At 38.2% G+C, this 17,463-nt stretch overlaps 1 protein-coding gene across 1 annotated transcript in view; it reads right to left on the bottom strand.

Annotated features, from left to right (window-relative positions):
• CAMK2A (calcium/calmodulin dependent protein kinase II alpha) overlaps window positions 1–17,463 on the bottom strand; it is a gene marked incomplete at its 5' end in the record, with an annotated part of 163,740 nt that overhangs the window by 8,031 nt on the left and 138,246 nt on the right. Inside the window, 5 exons of the mRNA XM_083351103.1 lie at window positions 1,088–1,131; window positions 1,248–1,323; window positions 9,233–9,281; window positions 10,347–10,379; window positions 14,700–14,740. Coding sequence (XP_083207229.1) covers window positions 1,088–1,131; window positions 1,248–1,323; window positions 9,233–9,281; window positions 10,347–10,379; window positions 14,700–14,740 — 243 coding nt within the window. The remainder of the gene's footprint in view (window positions 1–1,087; window positions 1,132–1,247; window positions 1,324–9,232; window positions 9,282–10,346; window positions 10,380–14,699; window positions 14,741–17,463) is intronic.

Here is a 17,463-nt window from a genome sequence, read left to right as displayed (position 1 = left end):
ATGGCAGACTTTATAGAGTCATGTTTGAGAAATCTATTTTTAAAAGAAAATAAACCTTAAAGGAACAATAATAGCAAAGGGAGAAAATAAAGTATTGTTTCCAAATAAAACATTCTACTGTTTTTGGTTTTTTTTAAAAAAAATGTATGGAAACTACTCTCTTAATTCATAATTACCCACCAAGGATATACCCTTGTAATTCATGGATGTTTTGTTACCATTAATTAGCTTTTCTGTCTTCCCTTTTAATAATGAAAACAAAACCATGGGATTACAAATGAAGGTCAATGTTGTCTGAATCCACCACAATGTTACAAGAATGAGCAATATTGTCTTATCTGAATCATCTCTAAAAATGTTTCCCATTAATTTCATATCTCTTTCAAGGTTTCTGCAGGGATCTAACAATGGTATATTTGAATCACTTTGCTACTTAGTTATCTGCAGAGCTAGTAGTGGTTTTTGACTACTTGTTTTTTTAAACTTCATTCTCAGGGGCAAAAGAAAAACCAGGTCTTTGCCCCCTATTCTTCATTAATACATTCATGCAGTTCATTCTCTCAGCCAGGAATCACAATTTAGTCAGCAGTAACAGCTGAGATTTATCACTGGTCCAAAAGAATCCATTTTTTAAAAATAATTATGATGGAAGATAATAACAAGATAATTTACAGTGGACAGATAAAAAGTTCCTGAGGTCAGTTTCGAGCCATGTTTTAAATAAGAGCCTTGGTGGAGCAGTGGGCTAATGCCTCCTTAAGTAACACCAGCTGCCTGCAATTAGCGCAGGTTCGCATCCCACCTGGCTCAAGGTTGACTCAGTCTTCCATCCTTCCAAGGTAGGTAAAATGAGGACCCAGATTATTGGGGGCAGTTAAGCTGACTTTGTAATAATGCCGCTTAGGGGGTGTGTGAAAGCCCTAATAAGCAGGCATATACATAGAATGAAGGCTATTGCTAAGTACATTGGTTTGTGCTTAAATTGTAAGCCGCCCTGAGTCTTCGGAGAAGGGCGAGATATAAATGGGATTAAAATAAAATAAAAAATAAAAAAATACTAGTCAAAGAAAGTCACTAATTTGCTTGCCTTCAGAGCAAGCTGACATTTCAAATCCCGCCAGCATCACTACGCTGTTTTCCATAGATAAGGCATTTAGAATTACTAGCTATTCTCCTACACACTGGGCAAGCTGAGAAGTGTGCTTTTTCCCTCTATACAAACCAAAACACACAGCAGATACACTCACGTGTAGGACTCAAAGTCCCCGTTACTTATTGCTTCAATCAGCTGCTCTGTCACTTTAATGATTTCCTGTTTCCGTACTGTTGGATTTAAAAAAAGAGAGAAGAAAATATTAAATGGAAACTGACAATGACAAGGAGCACTTCTTAGAGCTCTATGTCTGTTTCTGCTGTGCATAGGAAACACATAGAAAGTGATTGGGCATAGAAATCGGGTTTCACTATTTGGAGGATCCAGTTTCTACTTCTCACTGCTTTGAAGACATATTCAAGCCTTTGGGACACCTCAGCAGCCACAGTGATGATAAATAAGGTCTTTAGTATCTTAGGGGTGGGTTTTCTGCATATCGAAAACTATCTGAATCAGAATGAATTATGCAAAGTAAAAAAAAACTGCAGCAGCAGTTATGCAAAACCGAAAATTAATGCGTGTCCTTCACTTCAACATCTTTAGAGGGTGAGGAACACAGCAATTCTGCCCTACTGTTTTGTGCCATGTGGAGATTGGCGTCGTCCTTGATTAAACTCACTTCACCAGGAGTTCAGCTTTGGTTTTGGCTCTGCCCTGGTTTGTTGGTTCATTTAAGTACTGCAAAGCTGGTGCTTTTCTTTGCAGTTCTGTAGATTTTGGGATAGGGATGGGGCAGTTCACCTCCCCATTGCATAAAGTTTTGCCTCATCTCACTTACTGGCTCTGAGCTCAAGGCAAATATCCCTTATCTCCCAAGAATAATTTAGCATCATGCTCTTGAAGTTTGTCTCTTCCTATACGCATTGTTTAGAATTCATCTCTCCCCCTCCCATCCAATTACAGCTGCAACATGCAATTATGATCACAGCTATTGGAAAAAGCAACCAATAGTGAAATTGTTAATGTACTTGCATTTCACCTTCACAGATGTTTAAATATAACAATAGCAGCAAGGCAGCTGGGAAGTGTTTGGACTATTTTAAAGCTTTTGGGGGGTTTTTTGGTTTGTTTTTTAAACAACTGACCTTCCCTTGAAGAACTTATCAGATTCCACCCCCCTCCCCACAAAATCAGCAAACACAAGTACTTGTACTGAAAAATATGGATGGGAAGGCTAGTAATTTATTTTTCCATTTAAGGGTTGCAAGAGTCATTCAGAAAGTGGAGCACTCATTGAATTATCTTCTTTGAACCCTCCCAGGATCAGCATGAGGAAAAGGTGAGCACCAACTGGCTGACAGAGCTCTCCAAACACAGGTTAGCCCCAGCTAATGAGGCATCACAGCTCCAAGGACGTAGCATCCATAAAGGAAAGATATAGGATATGAGGAAAAGTAAAAATATCTCAATTCCTCTGTTATGTCTGCCTTCTCTCAGAAAGGAACTGACGCCCCAATGACTACTGTAGTGTCACTGATGGAAGGAAGGTGTTGCAGCTAATTCTAAACAAAGGGAGAATAAAAGCACACTTAGCAAATTTAAACAAAGTCAGATCTCCAGGATGAATTACTAGAACATGGAAGGATGTAGAAGAGATGGTTGCACAATTCCTGCCACCTTTCCTGGAAAACTGGTGACATCCCCCCAAAGTGGAGGCAAACAAAGGGTGTCCCTCTTTTCAGAAAAGTAAATAATATGTTGGACTGAAGGAATTTCAGAGCCAATGAGCCTAATTGAATAAATTTTAACAGCATATTTATGAGCACTTAGATAGGAATGCAACATTAGCCAGAAGCAGAATGGATGAATGACAAACAAGTCATGTCACACTAACCCTATATTCTGTTTAACAGACTCATTATCTTAATAAACTGGTGGGGGGATGTCGTGGGCACGGTATATCATGACTTCAGCAAAACATTTGACAAAGTCTCTGTTATCCTTATTAATAAAATGGTAAAAGATGGGCTAAAAGATATAATTGTCATAACTGGCTGAATGACCATCTCAGATAATTCTCATCAATGGCTCCCCATCACCTCAGAGAGAATAGTATTAAGTGGAACACCATGGGTTCTGTCCTCGATCATATGTTGCTCAACATTTTTATTATGAATCTAGACCAGTATGTTTCAAACTTGGCAACTTTAAGGTAATGTGAACTTCAAGTTTGGTTATTGTTTTTAATTTTTTAATATGTTTAGTTTTATAGTTTTAATATGGTTTTAAATGGTGCTTTAACTTTTGATTGGGAGCTGCCTAGAGCTGGTTAGAAGACGGGTGGCTCTATACAGTAATTATTTTAAATAAATAAGCTCCCCATGCTGGCTGGGAAATTCTAGGCGTTGAAGTCCACACATCTTAAACCTGTCAAGTTTTTTTAAAAATGGACATAGATGAACAGACTGAAGGGGTGATTGTCAAATTTCCAGATGATATAAAACCATTTATTTTGTTCTGCTTTTACAGGTGAGAATGTAGTACAGATATGTATTTATATTCAAGTTGGCTTTTTCAAGAGGAAGACTGAAGGAAATTAAAGTAAAAAAAGGCCTGGAGACTAAAACATATGAAGAATGGTTGCCGGAATTGGGAATGGCTAGACTAGAGAAAAGAAGGGGCTGCTATTTAAAGGGCTGCCACAAGAGGGGGTCAACTTATTTTCCAGAGCACCAGAAGAAAAGATTAGAAACAATGGATGGAAAATAATCAAGGAGAGAAGCAACCTGGGATTAAGGGGAAACTTTCTAACAGTGAGGACAATTAATCAGTGGAACAGCTTGCCTTCAGAAGTTGTGGGTGCTTCATCACTGGAGGTTTTTTTAAGAAAAAACTGGACAGCCACTTGTCTGAAATGGTATAGGGTCTCCTGCTTGAGCAGGGGGTTGGACTAGAAAACCTCCAAGGTCTGTTCCAGCTTTATCTGATTAAAGTAAAAGTAATGGACATGAAGTTCTAACCCAACCTGAAAATTCTGATCTTTTCCCAGAAATATGCAATTCATATTTCACATCAGTATCTGTTTCAAAGAGCTAGAAAATAGCCAGGGGCAATAGTGGAAATGATAAATCTGTTAGAAATGGTTGAATTATTAAAGGGGAAAGTAGGTAAATCCATAGAAGAATGAAGCTTGTTGAAAAGCCAGCAGTGCTTCCACAAACCACATCTTATCTTACAAATATTGTGTTGACGATGATGTTATCAGCAAACATATAGACAAAGGAACTTGGTGTATATACATAAACTCAGGCATACTATATACTTGGATTTTTTAAACATTTGACGAAGTATTTCACAAAAAAATTCCTGAGCAAATTCAGCTGGCATGGAAGAAGATATGTGGCCTAGGGAATTGGCAATAGCAATAACACTTAAGACTTATATACCACTCCATAGGGAGGGAAGGACAACAAAGCATTTAAGACCAGGGGATGGCCAGGAATAAAAAAGTAGAAATACAGAACAATTACCAGTCCCACTAATCAGACTGCATTGGGCAAATAAAGTTTCCCCACTCTATCACAATTAAGGAGAGTTTTGGTCCTTGTCAAGAGAAGATTGTTTCCCACTTACCTCTCATTAAGTGAAAACTGTAATATAACACAGTGAACTGGGCAGCTCAAAGGCAGTATTAGGGCAGCAGGATAAAAACAAACAAACAAATGAACCCCAAACCCCCACATTAATTGCTTTATTAAACAAAATATGGGGAAAATATCCACAAGAAAATAAAGCGGCATGTCGTCGACTTAACAACCATTCGTTTTGTGATGGTTCGAATGGCACTGAAAAAAGTGACTTATGATCAGTTTTTTTACCTGACCGTTGCAGTACCCCCATGGTCACAATGATCAGAATTCATATGCTTGGCAACTGACATGTATTTATGACAGTTGCAGTGTCCCAGGGTCATGTGATCACCTTTTGCGACCTTGTGCACGCGAAGTAATGGTGAGGCCAGATTCATTTAATAACCATGTTACTAACTTAACATATGCAGTGATTCACTTAACAACTGTGGCAAGCAAGAACATAAAATGTGGCAAAATTCATTTAACCGTCTTGCTTAGTAACAGATATTTTGGGCTCAATTGTGTCGTAAATCAAGGATTATCTGTAATTAGAGTTTCAGGTTCAAACCATGTAAGTAGTGGGATCTCTTTAAATGGTTGCGAAATGAAGAGGCATAAATGAAAATTGAGAAGACAGAAATTTCATCTAATCATCTGCCATTGTCTTGACTGGAAATGGTGTGGTATGAATCAAGAAAGAAAAATCATCTCAAAAAATAAGGAAATATGAAAGATATAGTTTGGGACTGTGGTACAACTATCTTTAGTAGTATTGGTGCATAACATTGCAGGAAATGGGCTCATTTAAAGAAACATGGCATATCATTCTCTATAAATGTCGGAATTCCTGAACACAACACAGTTTTGCCAGAGAAGTATCTCCTTCATAAGATTTGTAAAAAAATCTTTCTCCTTAGACCAGGTTTTCTATATGCCTATATAATTCAGGAGCTTATTAGCTATTCCATTTCTGCCTTTTAAAAAAATGGTAGGGAAGCCTATTTGGGAGTTAGATTTTAAATTGTTATTCTAAGTAACTGGCCCTCTTCTTCTGTCACAACTTGCTCATTGTGGTTATATGTGATCCTACTCTGAAGATGCTTCAGAAGATGACAAAAACCATCCTCTTGAAGAGATTTTTAAATACATTGAATTACAGTGGTGGGTTTAAGATTTTGATTGTTTAGTTGATTTGTTAGTTTTATGGATGGATGTTATAATTATACGAATGTTTTACTTTATGAGTTGTAAGCTCCTTAGAATCGGAAGAGTAGGTGGCATATATATTTTGGAAAATAGATACGGGCAAACATAAATTTAATGAGGAAATGCTGTTGCTAATATGCAGGAGTATTCTTCCTGGAACTATTAATCCTGAGAAATGATTTGCCACTGATGATTGGGCAGTTTGTTAAAAAAAAAAGGGGAAATAGGCCAGCAATTGCTATAGCTATTGGGCTGCAAAAATCCAGATAATCACTAGATGGCAGCAAAGAAGTAAAGAAAAACAATTATCAGAGCTTTTGCAGCTCAGATAAGATAGGTTAAGATAGCCTCGCTTAAAGTAATTTTATCAAGATTCTAAACTCATTCCTTGTGCATACAGTATTCTGATAATGTTTGTTCCAAACCATGTTTTTAAAATGTTTCAACCAACAGAGTCGGACTGAGAAGTGTTCTTCACCCCAAATAACTCTCCAGAACAAATATGCATCCAGTTAATACCAATTTTGAATCCCAGAAAGAGAAGTCATTGAGGGTGGCAATTCAGAGAAAAGAAAAAGAGAAAGCAAGGGGGAAAGGATTCATTTATCCATCCGTATACCTCAAAACACACTTAGATGTTCTTTTAAACAGTTGGGTGTAGGGATTCAGTTACAAAGTCTTACAAATATGTTAATAAGTCACTGTCAGCCAAAGCTGTGTGCCTTTATATAGATCTTATTCCTGAAAAAGCTGCCATGAAGCAATGCCTGAATGCTTTCTCTGGATCCACACATTTGGTGGATTAGCCGGAAAATATTTTTTTTTATGTCTCTCTCCCTCAGTGTCAAACTCTTCAACATGCTTTTTGAGTCCTTTGGAAGGCAGAATCATACAAAGCAATCCTTTCCTAGGGAAGCTGTATGGAATGCATATCTTACATCAATTATTACTATAATATAAATGAAGGCGAATATACATGTCCCAGGGCAATGTTGCAGGATCCAATCTGGGTTGGTCACCGGGACCAGAGGTTTTGTCTTCCGAGCTTTCAGACTCATGCTGGAACCCATCTTCAGATAGATGTTCCCTGAAAACGGGCTCCGGCATGAGTCCGAAAGCTCAGAAGACAAAACCTCCGGTCCCAGTTGTTATGTACTGGAATGTAATGATGCAAGCCATTGACCCTCGCCTATTGTGGAGAAGCTAAGTAGGCATTTCCTGCCAAGCTGAGGCTAGTCCTCAGTGGCTAGCTTAATGGTCAGCCCCAACAGTTTTGGCATATTTGGGGTGGGAGAATTCAGGCAGGTAATTGGAGGAACACCTGAGAGCTTATGTGTATAAGTACCAGCCATTACCTGTAGCAGAGCAGTTGTGTTCTTGAGACAATAAAGAGATGTTTTGACGCTGTGTCGCTCCTTGCCTATTGACTTAACCCACTATTTTTTTATTATTATTTTAATTCCATTTATATGCCGCCCTTCTCCGAAGACTCAGGGCGGCTTACAAGCTTAGCAGTAGCCTTCATTCTATGTATATGCCTGCTTATTAGGGCTTTCACACACACCCCAAGCGGCATTATTACAAAGTCAGCTTAATTGCCCCTAACAATCTGGGTCCTCATTTTACCTACCTCAGAAGGATGGAAGGCTGAGTCAACCTTGAGCCTGGTGGGACTCGAACCTGCACTAATTGCAGGCAGCTGGTGTTACTTATGGAGGCATTAGCCCACTGCTCCACAAAGGCCCCTACATAAAACCAGTGACCGACCCAGATTGGATCCTGCAGCATTATTATTATAGATGTGGAAATATTGTTACTTTCAGGATGATGCTGTTGTCATGCAATTCCTTTCCCATCGTACTAAGGATATGATCTTGAACAACATCTATTCTGAGAAAAGTATTTAGAATAGAATAGAGCCGGAAGGGACCTTGGAGGTTTTCTAGTCTAGCCCCCTGCTTGAGTAGGCTTACCTAATTCATTTAAGCAGTCATTGTTTGCCAAGGGTTCTCATCTATGGAGTTATCCAACAAGAAGTCCTCAAAAGCAGGAATTCTCTATGAGGTTCCTTTTCTATGGCACATGAGTGGCCCTTTCCCTCACTGAAATTCCAAAAACACTTTAAGACTGGCTTATGTTGAAAGGCCACTGGAAAGTGGTGGATGGAGTAATTTATGGATTACCCTAAGGGAGATTTAATGTTATGTCCTATCTATTGTAGAAGAGTGTATTTATTACTCTGTTATTATTGAATTGTTTTATTGTTGTGGTGCATATTGCTGATCATTTAGAGTCATCTAAAGTGAAATAGTATAAAAGGGTCCATAACGAAAACATGACAAACATCTTGATCAGGCAAGGGGCTCCTCTAAGCCCGCATTCTGGCAAACCATATGCCTCTGGAAAGCTCACGAGCAAGATTTGGAGAGCAATAACTTTCTTCCATAATTGCTACCTTTCAATTGGCAAGTTGGTTGTATTATTTTTCATTCTGAGGCTCATATGCAATAGTAAGGCCCTTTGCTGCCCCTGATAGCCAAACTAATAAGAACTGCTTGATGCATGTGCTCCTGCCAACCTCTGTTCTCTCTTTCAACCAAATTCTGTTTCTTGTTACCTCTCTGCCATGGAATGATTTAGTTTAATACAAGACAAGGGAAGAGCTCTGACGGTCCATTTTTCGAAGACAATTATAAACAATAGTTGGAAAAGGGAAACAAAAAAATACCAAAGAACATTTTCTAAAGCATGTGGGTTGTTTGGCCTCCTTAGTATTCTATTCTAATTGATTTAGATTTACAGCTGTACATGAAGTTCGATATTTGTGCCTTAGAAGAGGACAGGTACATCTAGGAATCACAGGAAGTGGGCAGAGCAGGGGAATTATCCAGATCAACGCTCAGTGACGGTCTCAGCCCTGCACTGCAACAGCAAGGTTGTAGAGAGTAATCCCATCGTTCATCTCTCCTATATATTTTCTCATTGTATAATCCTAGGAACCGGACTGCATAGATCATTAGAACTGTAGTAGTATGAATGAAATCTAATTGTCCTCCAATTCGTGGACTGAAATTATAGCAGAAGTAATATAGTCTTGTACTGTCTTGTACTGAAATCTTGTACTGAAATCTTGTACTATAATCTTGTACTGTCGAGATAGCTAAGACAAGTATTTGTATTTGTGTAATGAGAATTGGGTTAAATGTTTATTTCGGTAATGAGCTGATTTAAACTCTGTGTTATTGACTCAAAAGGATTAGAAACAATTCAGCACCACTTCTGGCAAAATCTTATATTGTACCTTTAGTGTCTTCATCTTCAATGGTGGTATTTGTACTCTCTGAAGATTCCTGGACCAGAAAAGAAAAGAAGAAAAAAAGCAAAATATTGGAGCAAAGTAAGACTATTCCGACTTCGTTTCAGAACTGTTAGCCTTTCATTAAGGTTCTACCCAAACAGCACCCAACACTGCAAAGAAACAAAAACCAGGTAAGCATCAGTACAGGTCAATAACTGCAGCTCTTGCTTTGTATCTGTAACACTTGCCCTGACTTCTGTGTCTTACAAAAGTAAGCAGGAGGTCCGACTGCGTTATCTTGTAAAAACTTAATCACCTTTCTTGCAATTGTCTGCCATCATAAAGAAGACCGATCAGTACAGCAGGAATGAGGATCCTGAAATCTCCTATCATTAGGAGGAATAAGAGGGCTGTGTAGAAGTGAAAGACAATATGTACAAATTAACAGGAGGGAACTAGGATGAGGGAGAGAGGGAGACTGTGCAGGAGTGAAAGAGGCCACACTGAGTGCATAGTAAAGAAAGAAATGTACAGTAAAACAAAGAGGGTTTCTAAGACCCACACAGACCATCAAAGCCTGACACACACTTTCTTCCATAAACAGCCAACTGGTACACAAATTAACATGGAAAAAGGGGAGCCATTTGCTCTCCAGCAATATCAGCAAGACAGCTCTGGTAGCTATAGGATTACTAATTCATCCCACCAGAGACTTTTGTTTTGTTTTGTTTTTAACATATCTCGGTCTCAAACAACAAATTGACCAAGCTTCACCAGCTGTCTGATTGCTTGTGATTGCACAGTTCCAGCAGAGCCACATTAGATAGCCTTTTCCTTCATGTCTCCTTTTTATTGAGGTAGTTTGCATGTCTGCTAAATGATAAGCACCACTGAAAACCTTTCCCTAGAAATTCAGATTAGGTTCTCAGTGCTCTTGGGTGGGCTTCAGCTTCTTTTTGTGCCATCCATTCCTGTTTAATGGGATTTGTAGGGGAGATGCTGCACCGAAGAGGTTCAACCTTCAACCCAACCCTCTATGCTTTCTAAGAACAGGAATGGTTGGAAGATGTTGAGAGGCCCAACATTATCAGCATTGAGGAAGACAAAGGACACTCACCATTAACTGAACGCTGGAACTGGACTTTCTTTTCTGGAAAAACAAGGGGAAGAGATGGGACAAGAAGAGACACAGAGTGAGAAAGAAAGAAGTGAGCAGAACATGGGAGAAGATGGGTTTTCTTGTGTGTAAGCCTGATGCTTAATTGAAGAGTTCCATGTCTTCAGCAAAGACAGAACAACCACTGTACACAGCATGCTAACCTAAAATTTCCTGCGTCAGGAACAATTCAATCAACATTGTCCAATTTGCACTGAGTGCTACTCATCTTTGCTCCCTATGGATCTTGTTACCCTAAAACAGCCTTGACATCTAATTCTCAACTTAGTTCATTTCTTACCCAAGCCAAAGCAAATATTTCCAAGTGAAAATTTTCCAAGCTGAATGCATATTAGATATCAAACTAAAACTACTGTGTTACTTTTTCTTATAAACACAAGAGTATTTAAATTCAACTTTCCAATAACAAAACACTAAACTTTTATAACCCGCCTTGCCAAGAGGAAAGATTGACATCCTGCTAGTGGAATAGGCAAAAACCATTCATTTAGAATCAGAAGATAAGCTAGAAGGAATTCAACCAACTCTCTAACTCAACTTAATGAGGTAGGATATGGTACAACACCAATATCTGAATCTTTCTTAAATAACTGCTGAAGTGCTGAAAGCCTCTTACTTTACTAACCTAAAACTGTACACTTGGTACAGTTGAAATCCATTGCTTCACAAAATAATTAATGGATGTACTCTTCTAAAACGGAGGTCCCCAACCCCCAGTCTGTGGACCAGCACTGGCCCATGGCATGCCAGCAGCTGGGCCATGCGAACAAGTGAAGCCCCATCCACAGGATGCAGGCAGTATACAAAACCACACCCCCTTGGGTCCACAGAATGACCTTTCTCCACAGAACCGGACCCTAGTGCCAAAAAGATTGGGGGGCACTGTTCTAAAAACAGTTACAGAGTCTTTTGCATGGATACGTGAAGCATATCTGATCCCACACAGTCACTTTTCAAGATGTCCACATTATGCATCTGCATTGATTACCGGGTAACAAAACTGTAGGTTTGATGTAGTGACAGGGAGTACAAGATACAATTTTGCCTGGAAAGAAATTCTCCCAAGAGGAAAATCTGAAAACTGGATTTTAATGATGACAAAATATTTTCATTCCCACTAAAAAGAAGAGGGTTGCTAAGCTTTATTTGGAAACAAAAATAATAAATATATGCTATTCTATCTTCTCTGCTTCTTTCCTAGATTTCTGCAAAGTGTAGTAATCATTAACCTTATGTCGGTATGTGTTAACACGTGTTTTCATTAGAAAATTTTTAAAAATGAGGATGAAAAAAATAATAGATTTTTATTATATGGTTAATTCTTAATTGCAAAAATGCACACATTCTAATTACAATCGGAGGAGCAGAGATTATATTGCACATGATCTCAAATACTAAATGGTGAAAATCAACGTCTCATTAACTGCAGACATAGACTCACCACAAATTAGCACTTTGCGTATTAGAGCAGAAATCCTAGAAATAACCCAAGAAATATAACTTAAAACTTTACCCCTTAATTCACGACAAAATTACTTCACATTGCACACTGGAAAGAAATCGCCTTACCACATTTCAGAAGTTCAATGAGCAGTCAAAAATTTTTTGAAGTTCTCTCTTATTTATCATCATTATTATCCAGTTTTGGGTTTTGTTCTCTGCTTTGCTTTGGCAGCAATCTCAACAATCTTTGTGAGCATGCCTAGTCATGCTCAGACAAGGTAGAAAGTGCCTTGAAGTGGTTGTGTTGCCCTTCCAAAAGGATGTAGCATCTCAGCACTTCAGACAGTGAGTTCTGCTGAGCACTTCAGGTGCTTCACACAGCCCTTAGAAACAGATTTCAAATGTGACTATTGCAAATTAAATTACGATATGCTTCAGATTATGTGGGTAGAAATAGCAGATTCATCCCCATTGGTATCTGGGATCTTCATTGTCTTCTATCACCTATGTATAAGGTCATATCTTGTTTTAAATTATTGCTTCACAACTCTCCTCTGAAAATTTAAAAAAGGGAGAACAGGGATTACTATCCAAAATGGAACCACCCAGGCTATGATCTATGATAATTCCATTGAAAACCTAGTAAAAGATGCAATAGGAAATCTTACTGGACAATAATTATAAAAGTAATCAGACATAACACGATGCAACACAAAAGCAGTGACCTCATTTAAGTAGGACAAACACACAATAAAAGAACACAGTACAGGGAAGTGAACTTAGTAATTTAGGACATAGGATGTGACATGGTGGAGTGCAGTGATTGCATTAACTTAGTGTGTGAGGATGTGATTCTAACTGGGACAGTGAACATTATTGTGTAGCTGCTGGTAAAAAAAGAAGAGAACACCTTATCAATAAATATAGGAGTGTATTGATCAAAATAATAAGGATTAGCTGACAAGTTTTTATTTTAATGAGATGTTGTTATATCTAAACAAGAATATCTATCTTTCTAAAATGAACTATTCATGGAAAGAATCCTACTTCAAGTTTAAAACATTTGCTTCTTGGGAGCAGTTATCAAACCATGCATTTCATTAGAAAAATACACAAATCTTGTGGCCATGAATCTGACATTTGTGTCCTGAAACAAAAGGAGCAAAATCTTCCCCACTGCACACAAAAATAAGTACAAGAATATATCAGTAAGCTGGTTTAACCATGATAAGGGAAGAAACTGATTCTTTTGGTTAGTTTCTGAGCGGAATTAACAGTGAGAGCACCAGGAGAGGCTGTTAGTACTAGGAACAGCCAGCTGCCTCAGCATAAATATATATCTTGGCCCAACAGTGCTGTAGTCAGAATCTCCAAGGCATATATATATATGGTCATTCTCTGAAACTGCATTCCTTTCCACACCCTCAGACCACCATCAAGTCACCACATGAACTGTGAAAGGGTTGCCAGACACTTTTCAAGAAAATTCCACTTTGGTTTCCAGAAAATAAAACAGTAATAATGTCAGTGCACAGCTACAGTACACTCTATTCCAACTCAAATAGTTTGGAACTGAGCAATGGAAGTAATATTGCTCCTAAAAAAAGTTGTTCATGCTTTAATCCACTTTTTAGTAAAGTCATGAACCAGCTTTCAAAGTCTCAATGGCCTTACAAAGCTAAAAACATAGAAGCATTGTTCCTGGATTTACTACCTTCTCTTTAGACCTAGTGGTGACAATAACCTCTGAAGTCTTTAATCTCTTTCAGGTTTCCAAAAGTTCCTTTATCGTATTAATGTAGTAGAGGGTAGTTTTCTTAAAAATCATCACAAACTATTCAGATCTTTTTTTTTTTTAAAAAGGGTAACAGCTGGGATTCTTACCACTGCTCAAAAGCTAAGCCAGGAACAAAATACTGTATCTAACGGATTTTACTAAATCAAATCACCATGCACTTTCAGCATTGGCTGTCTTGGCTGGGACCACTGGGAACTGTAGTATAGCAACCTCTGGAAGATCTCAGATTTTTAATCCCAATTTTAAATTAACTTTCTAATTCTCTTCTTAGGCTCCCCTGTGACAGCCCTTACATAGGAACAGAAATGTCAGAGGCGTAATAGAATACAGAATATTGATCTGGGATATCTGCAAAGTGGTAAAAAGGCTCCTCCTTCAAAAACGTCCTTTGCCTGGAAAGATAATTCACTAGGGACTAATATTTAACAGGATCAAGAGGGATTCACACTAGGGTATGTTGTAAGATTATACACAGCCACAGAAATATTCTGAGATATTAAATACTGTAGGGGGAATTGTGAATTACAGTTCTACAAGAAGGCAGTATCACTATAACCTCTGAATACTGAAATCAGTTCCAAGCCTAGATTATTTCTAAGAAATCACATAATTATCTGTTAATATTGAAACGCAGAAGATTAGAAGAAAGGCACAATCTTTTCTCCAATTTATAAAAGTAAGTAGAAATGAAAAGAGAATTATTAGAATATATTTCTCAGTTTCAATGAGCAGGTCAAAATGTTGCTTAGTTCTCCATTATTGTCTTCTCACAATTCTGCTCTCTAATTCTTTTTTCACATTTATTTTGGTATGGATTAATCAAGCAAATTGAGCATAAACTGAGGCAACCATTACTATATCTAAGCTTTACAAACTATATTTTTTTCCCTTCAGTTTTATTTTTTGTACAAAAGGCAAGAATGGGAAAAAATGTGTCTAAAAATTGAATAACACATGAAACAGAAGATCTGGGCCACGCTGGGACCCACTACTAGAAAAGACATCCAAGCGTATTTGTCATCTTGTAGGATCCAGAAATGAGGAGGACTTACCTTCACACCATCATTCTTCTTGTTGCCACCGCTTTTCCCTCCTGTGGAGAAAAGGTACCAGGTCAAGAGGCACAAGCATGATACCAGAGTTAGCAGAGTGAGAACCAGCAACATGAGGAGAACTGACTAAGAGCAGGAGACAATGGAAGTGAAAACCACACATTCAGTGCTGCAGCATTCTCTGATAATAATCCAGCAGCCTGAAAGAAGTCTCTCAATAACCCGTGAAGCTTGCAGAGTGGATTGCTATGATCCTTCCAATAGAACAAAACAAGCCACAGCCACTTGTAGTCATGTATTCCCAAATTTTTGAAGAAGTCAAAACAGAGCCCAGCAATGTTGGCAAACCGAAGGAGCATTCTCTGTTAAGTTTGTTATTCCTTCTTGAAAGGACTAAGGATCTTCCCACCACGTGGCCATAACGATTTAATCTTCTCTATGAAATCACTCCACTTTCTAAGTTTGCTGGTCTCACTTTTTTGTTACAACGGTTCACAAATGGTTCAACTGTAGATAAGTGTTCTTGTGCCTGCCTGTTTTTCTCACTCTCAAGCTCTCCTGCTAATTTTAGTCCCCCATGCTGGTGGAGACCACGTGCTGCAATTATGACATCCTGACAGCTGCAGCCCACATTTTGACAATGATAAAAAACAGGCACCTTTTTTTCTACCCCTTTCCCATTGCCATTGCAAACCTGGATTACTATATTTGGTTCAAGCTGGATAGAAAGTTCACACTGTAAAGTTTTGGAATTTTTTTTAGTCTTTGTGATAAACCTGTAACAGTTCCAGAATTCTTAGTCAATTAACCTTTCCCCAGCTCCAGGGTTTTTTTTTTAATGGTTTCCTTAGATTGTTAAGATCTATTTCCTCTCTTATTTCCCAAGTTGTTATGATGTTTTTCTCAAGATCTCTTTAAATGCTCTTATTCCATCAGATTCACATCTATTGCACAATCTTTAAGTGCATTATGTTTTTCTACATTTTGGGGTTTTTTAAAGTTCTGCAGTGTATTTTCCACTTGCTGAAATTCTTAACTGCTCAGGTTAAACAAATTATATGTTGTTACATGTAAATGCTATCTATGTATACTTTATTACATGAGCTGATATGTAAAAGCAACAGCCAATTATGGTTTTGCTTCCAACATGTCCCACAGTGACACATATGCTGTATATGAGAATGCGGACTGTACACATTGTAATTTCCTAAGCAGAAATCTGTTTGTTCGAAATAGCTTAATGTCATAATGTCTGTTCATAACAATTGTTCCCTCCAAAAAGGGTATCTGTCCCAATCAATCAAGTTCTAAAAATGTAAGGGAGACTTGATGGAACAGAACAAATGTCTGTCTGGTTCAGCATTTTATTACAATATGTTTCTTACAATAATTGAGATAACTCTGGGAAGTCCAGAAGAATCAGTGAGAATCCATCTCACTGAATGATGTATTCTGATTAATAACCATGTTACCCAACATTTGTCACAGAATAGTGTAAAATGAATTTTTATTTCTAATCTGAGTTCTTTAAAGCAAGTGTAATCTGTTAATAAATAATGGTGTTTGCCCTGTTGTGTGAAGGATGGAAACTTGATTGATTTGCTTATGGCAACCTTTCTATCAATGTGCAAAAAAAGTATTTTTATATTTTCTCTTCACTTAATAATCCAGAGAAAATGGTCAATATCTATTAATATGAAATGCTAGAAGATAGATGCTAGTGTTTATTCTCCCTGATGTCGTGCACGAGTCACTATGCAAGCCAAACATAGCTTACATCCACACAGCTGCTTCACTATGTTCCTTCTTATTCTGGGTCCTTCCCAAAGTCTTGCTATCTCCCCGGCAGGTCTCAAAAGGCTTCTGACCTCTGCCATTGCTGCTACAGCACACTATTCTGTGGTAAAAGCTGTAATTTTGGTTTCCTTCATTGAATTCCAGTCCTCCTAAGTCATGCACAGGCATTTTCTCCCCACCACCTTTTCTATTGTCTCCTCGACCCATTGAACTTATTTTTTTTTAATTCTTTGCAATTATGGATCACCCTGAGAACTTATCAACCACTAAATGTCAGGAAAAGTCATTCTATCTAGTTTTTTAAATTTTGGGGTGCCTCTCCAGTAGTTATCTGGAGTTGTGCTGTTGCTGGATGAGTACTAGATTTTGAGCAAGGGGATTTGCTGTGGGGATTGGTGTGGGAGTTGTAAAACTACCCTAAATTACAAGAGGGTAGGACGGGTGAAGCCACGGTTCCTGATAATTGTGACCTCTAGGAAGGGCCTTCCCTGCCAGGCAAGTTACAGATAATAAAAAACAAATATTTTCAATTACACTTCCAATTACTTGCTTTAAGCTAGGGTCATTTTCAAGACAAGGTCCAGGACCAGGTCTCTAGGTAAACCAGTGGACAGATAATCGACCCATTTAAAAAAGAAACAAACAAGCTAGATTTCAGTCTCCCTCACAGCCAAAACAGAATTGATGGTGGTAGACCAATCAGGGATGGGTGGAAAATGATGGTTCCCCAGGAAGGTGACAGAACTGGTTGGAGCCGAACATTTTCTAATGCTTCATTTATTTGTGTATGGAGATTCTCAATCTTCCAGGTCATGGTTGTCCCAAAGATGCTTTTCAAAAGGCAACTGCACTTTCTTAATTTTTTTCCTTGAAAATGTTTTGCTTCTGAACTGAAGAAGCTTCTTGGATGACAAGTGAAACATTTTTTAAGGAAGAAGCTAAGAAAGTCAGTTGCCTTTTGAAAAGC

The sequence above is a fragment of the Vipera ursinii genome (genome assembly GCF_947247035.1).
Source record: "Vipera ursinii genome assembly, chromosome: 2".
Classification (NCBI taxonomy): Eukaryota; Metazoa; Chordata; class Lepidosauria; order Squamata; family Viperidae; genus Vipera; species Vipera ursinii.
Note: the sequence above shows the minus strand (reverse complement) of the source record. Positions and strands in the feature narration are given on the sequence as shown.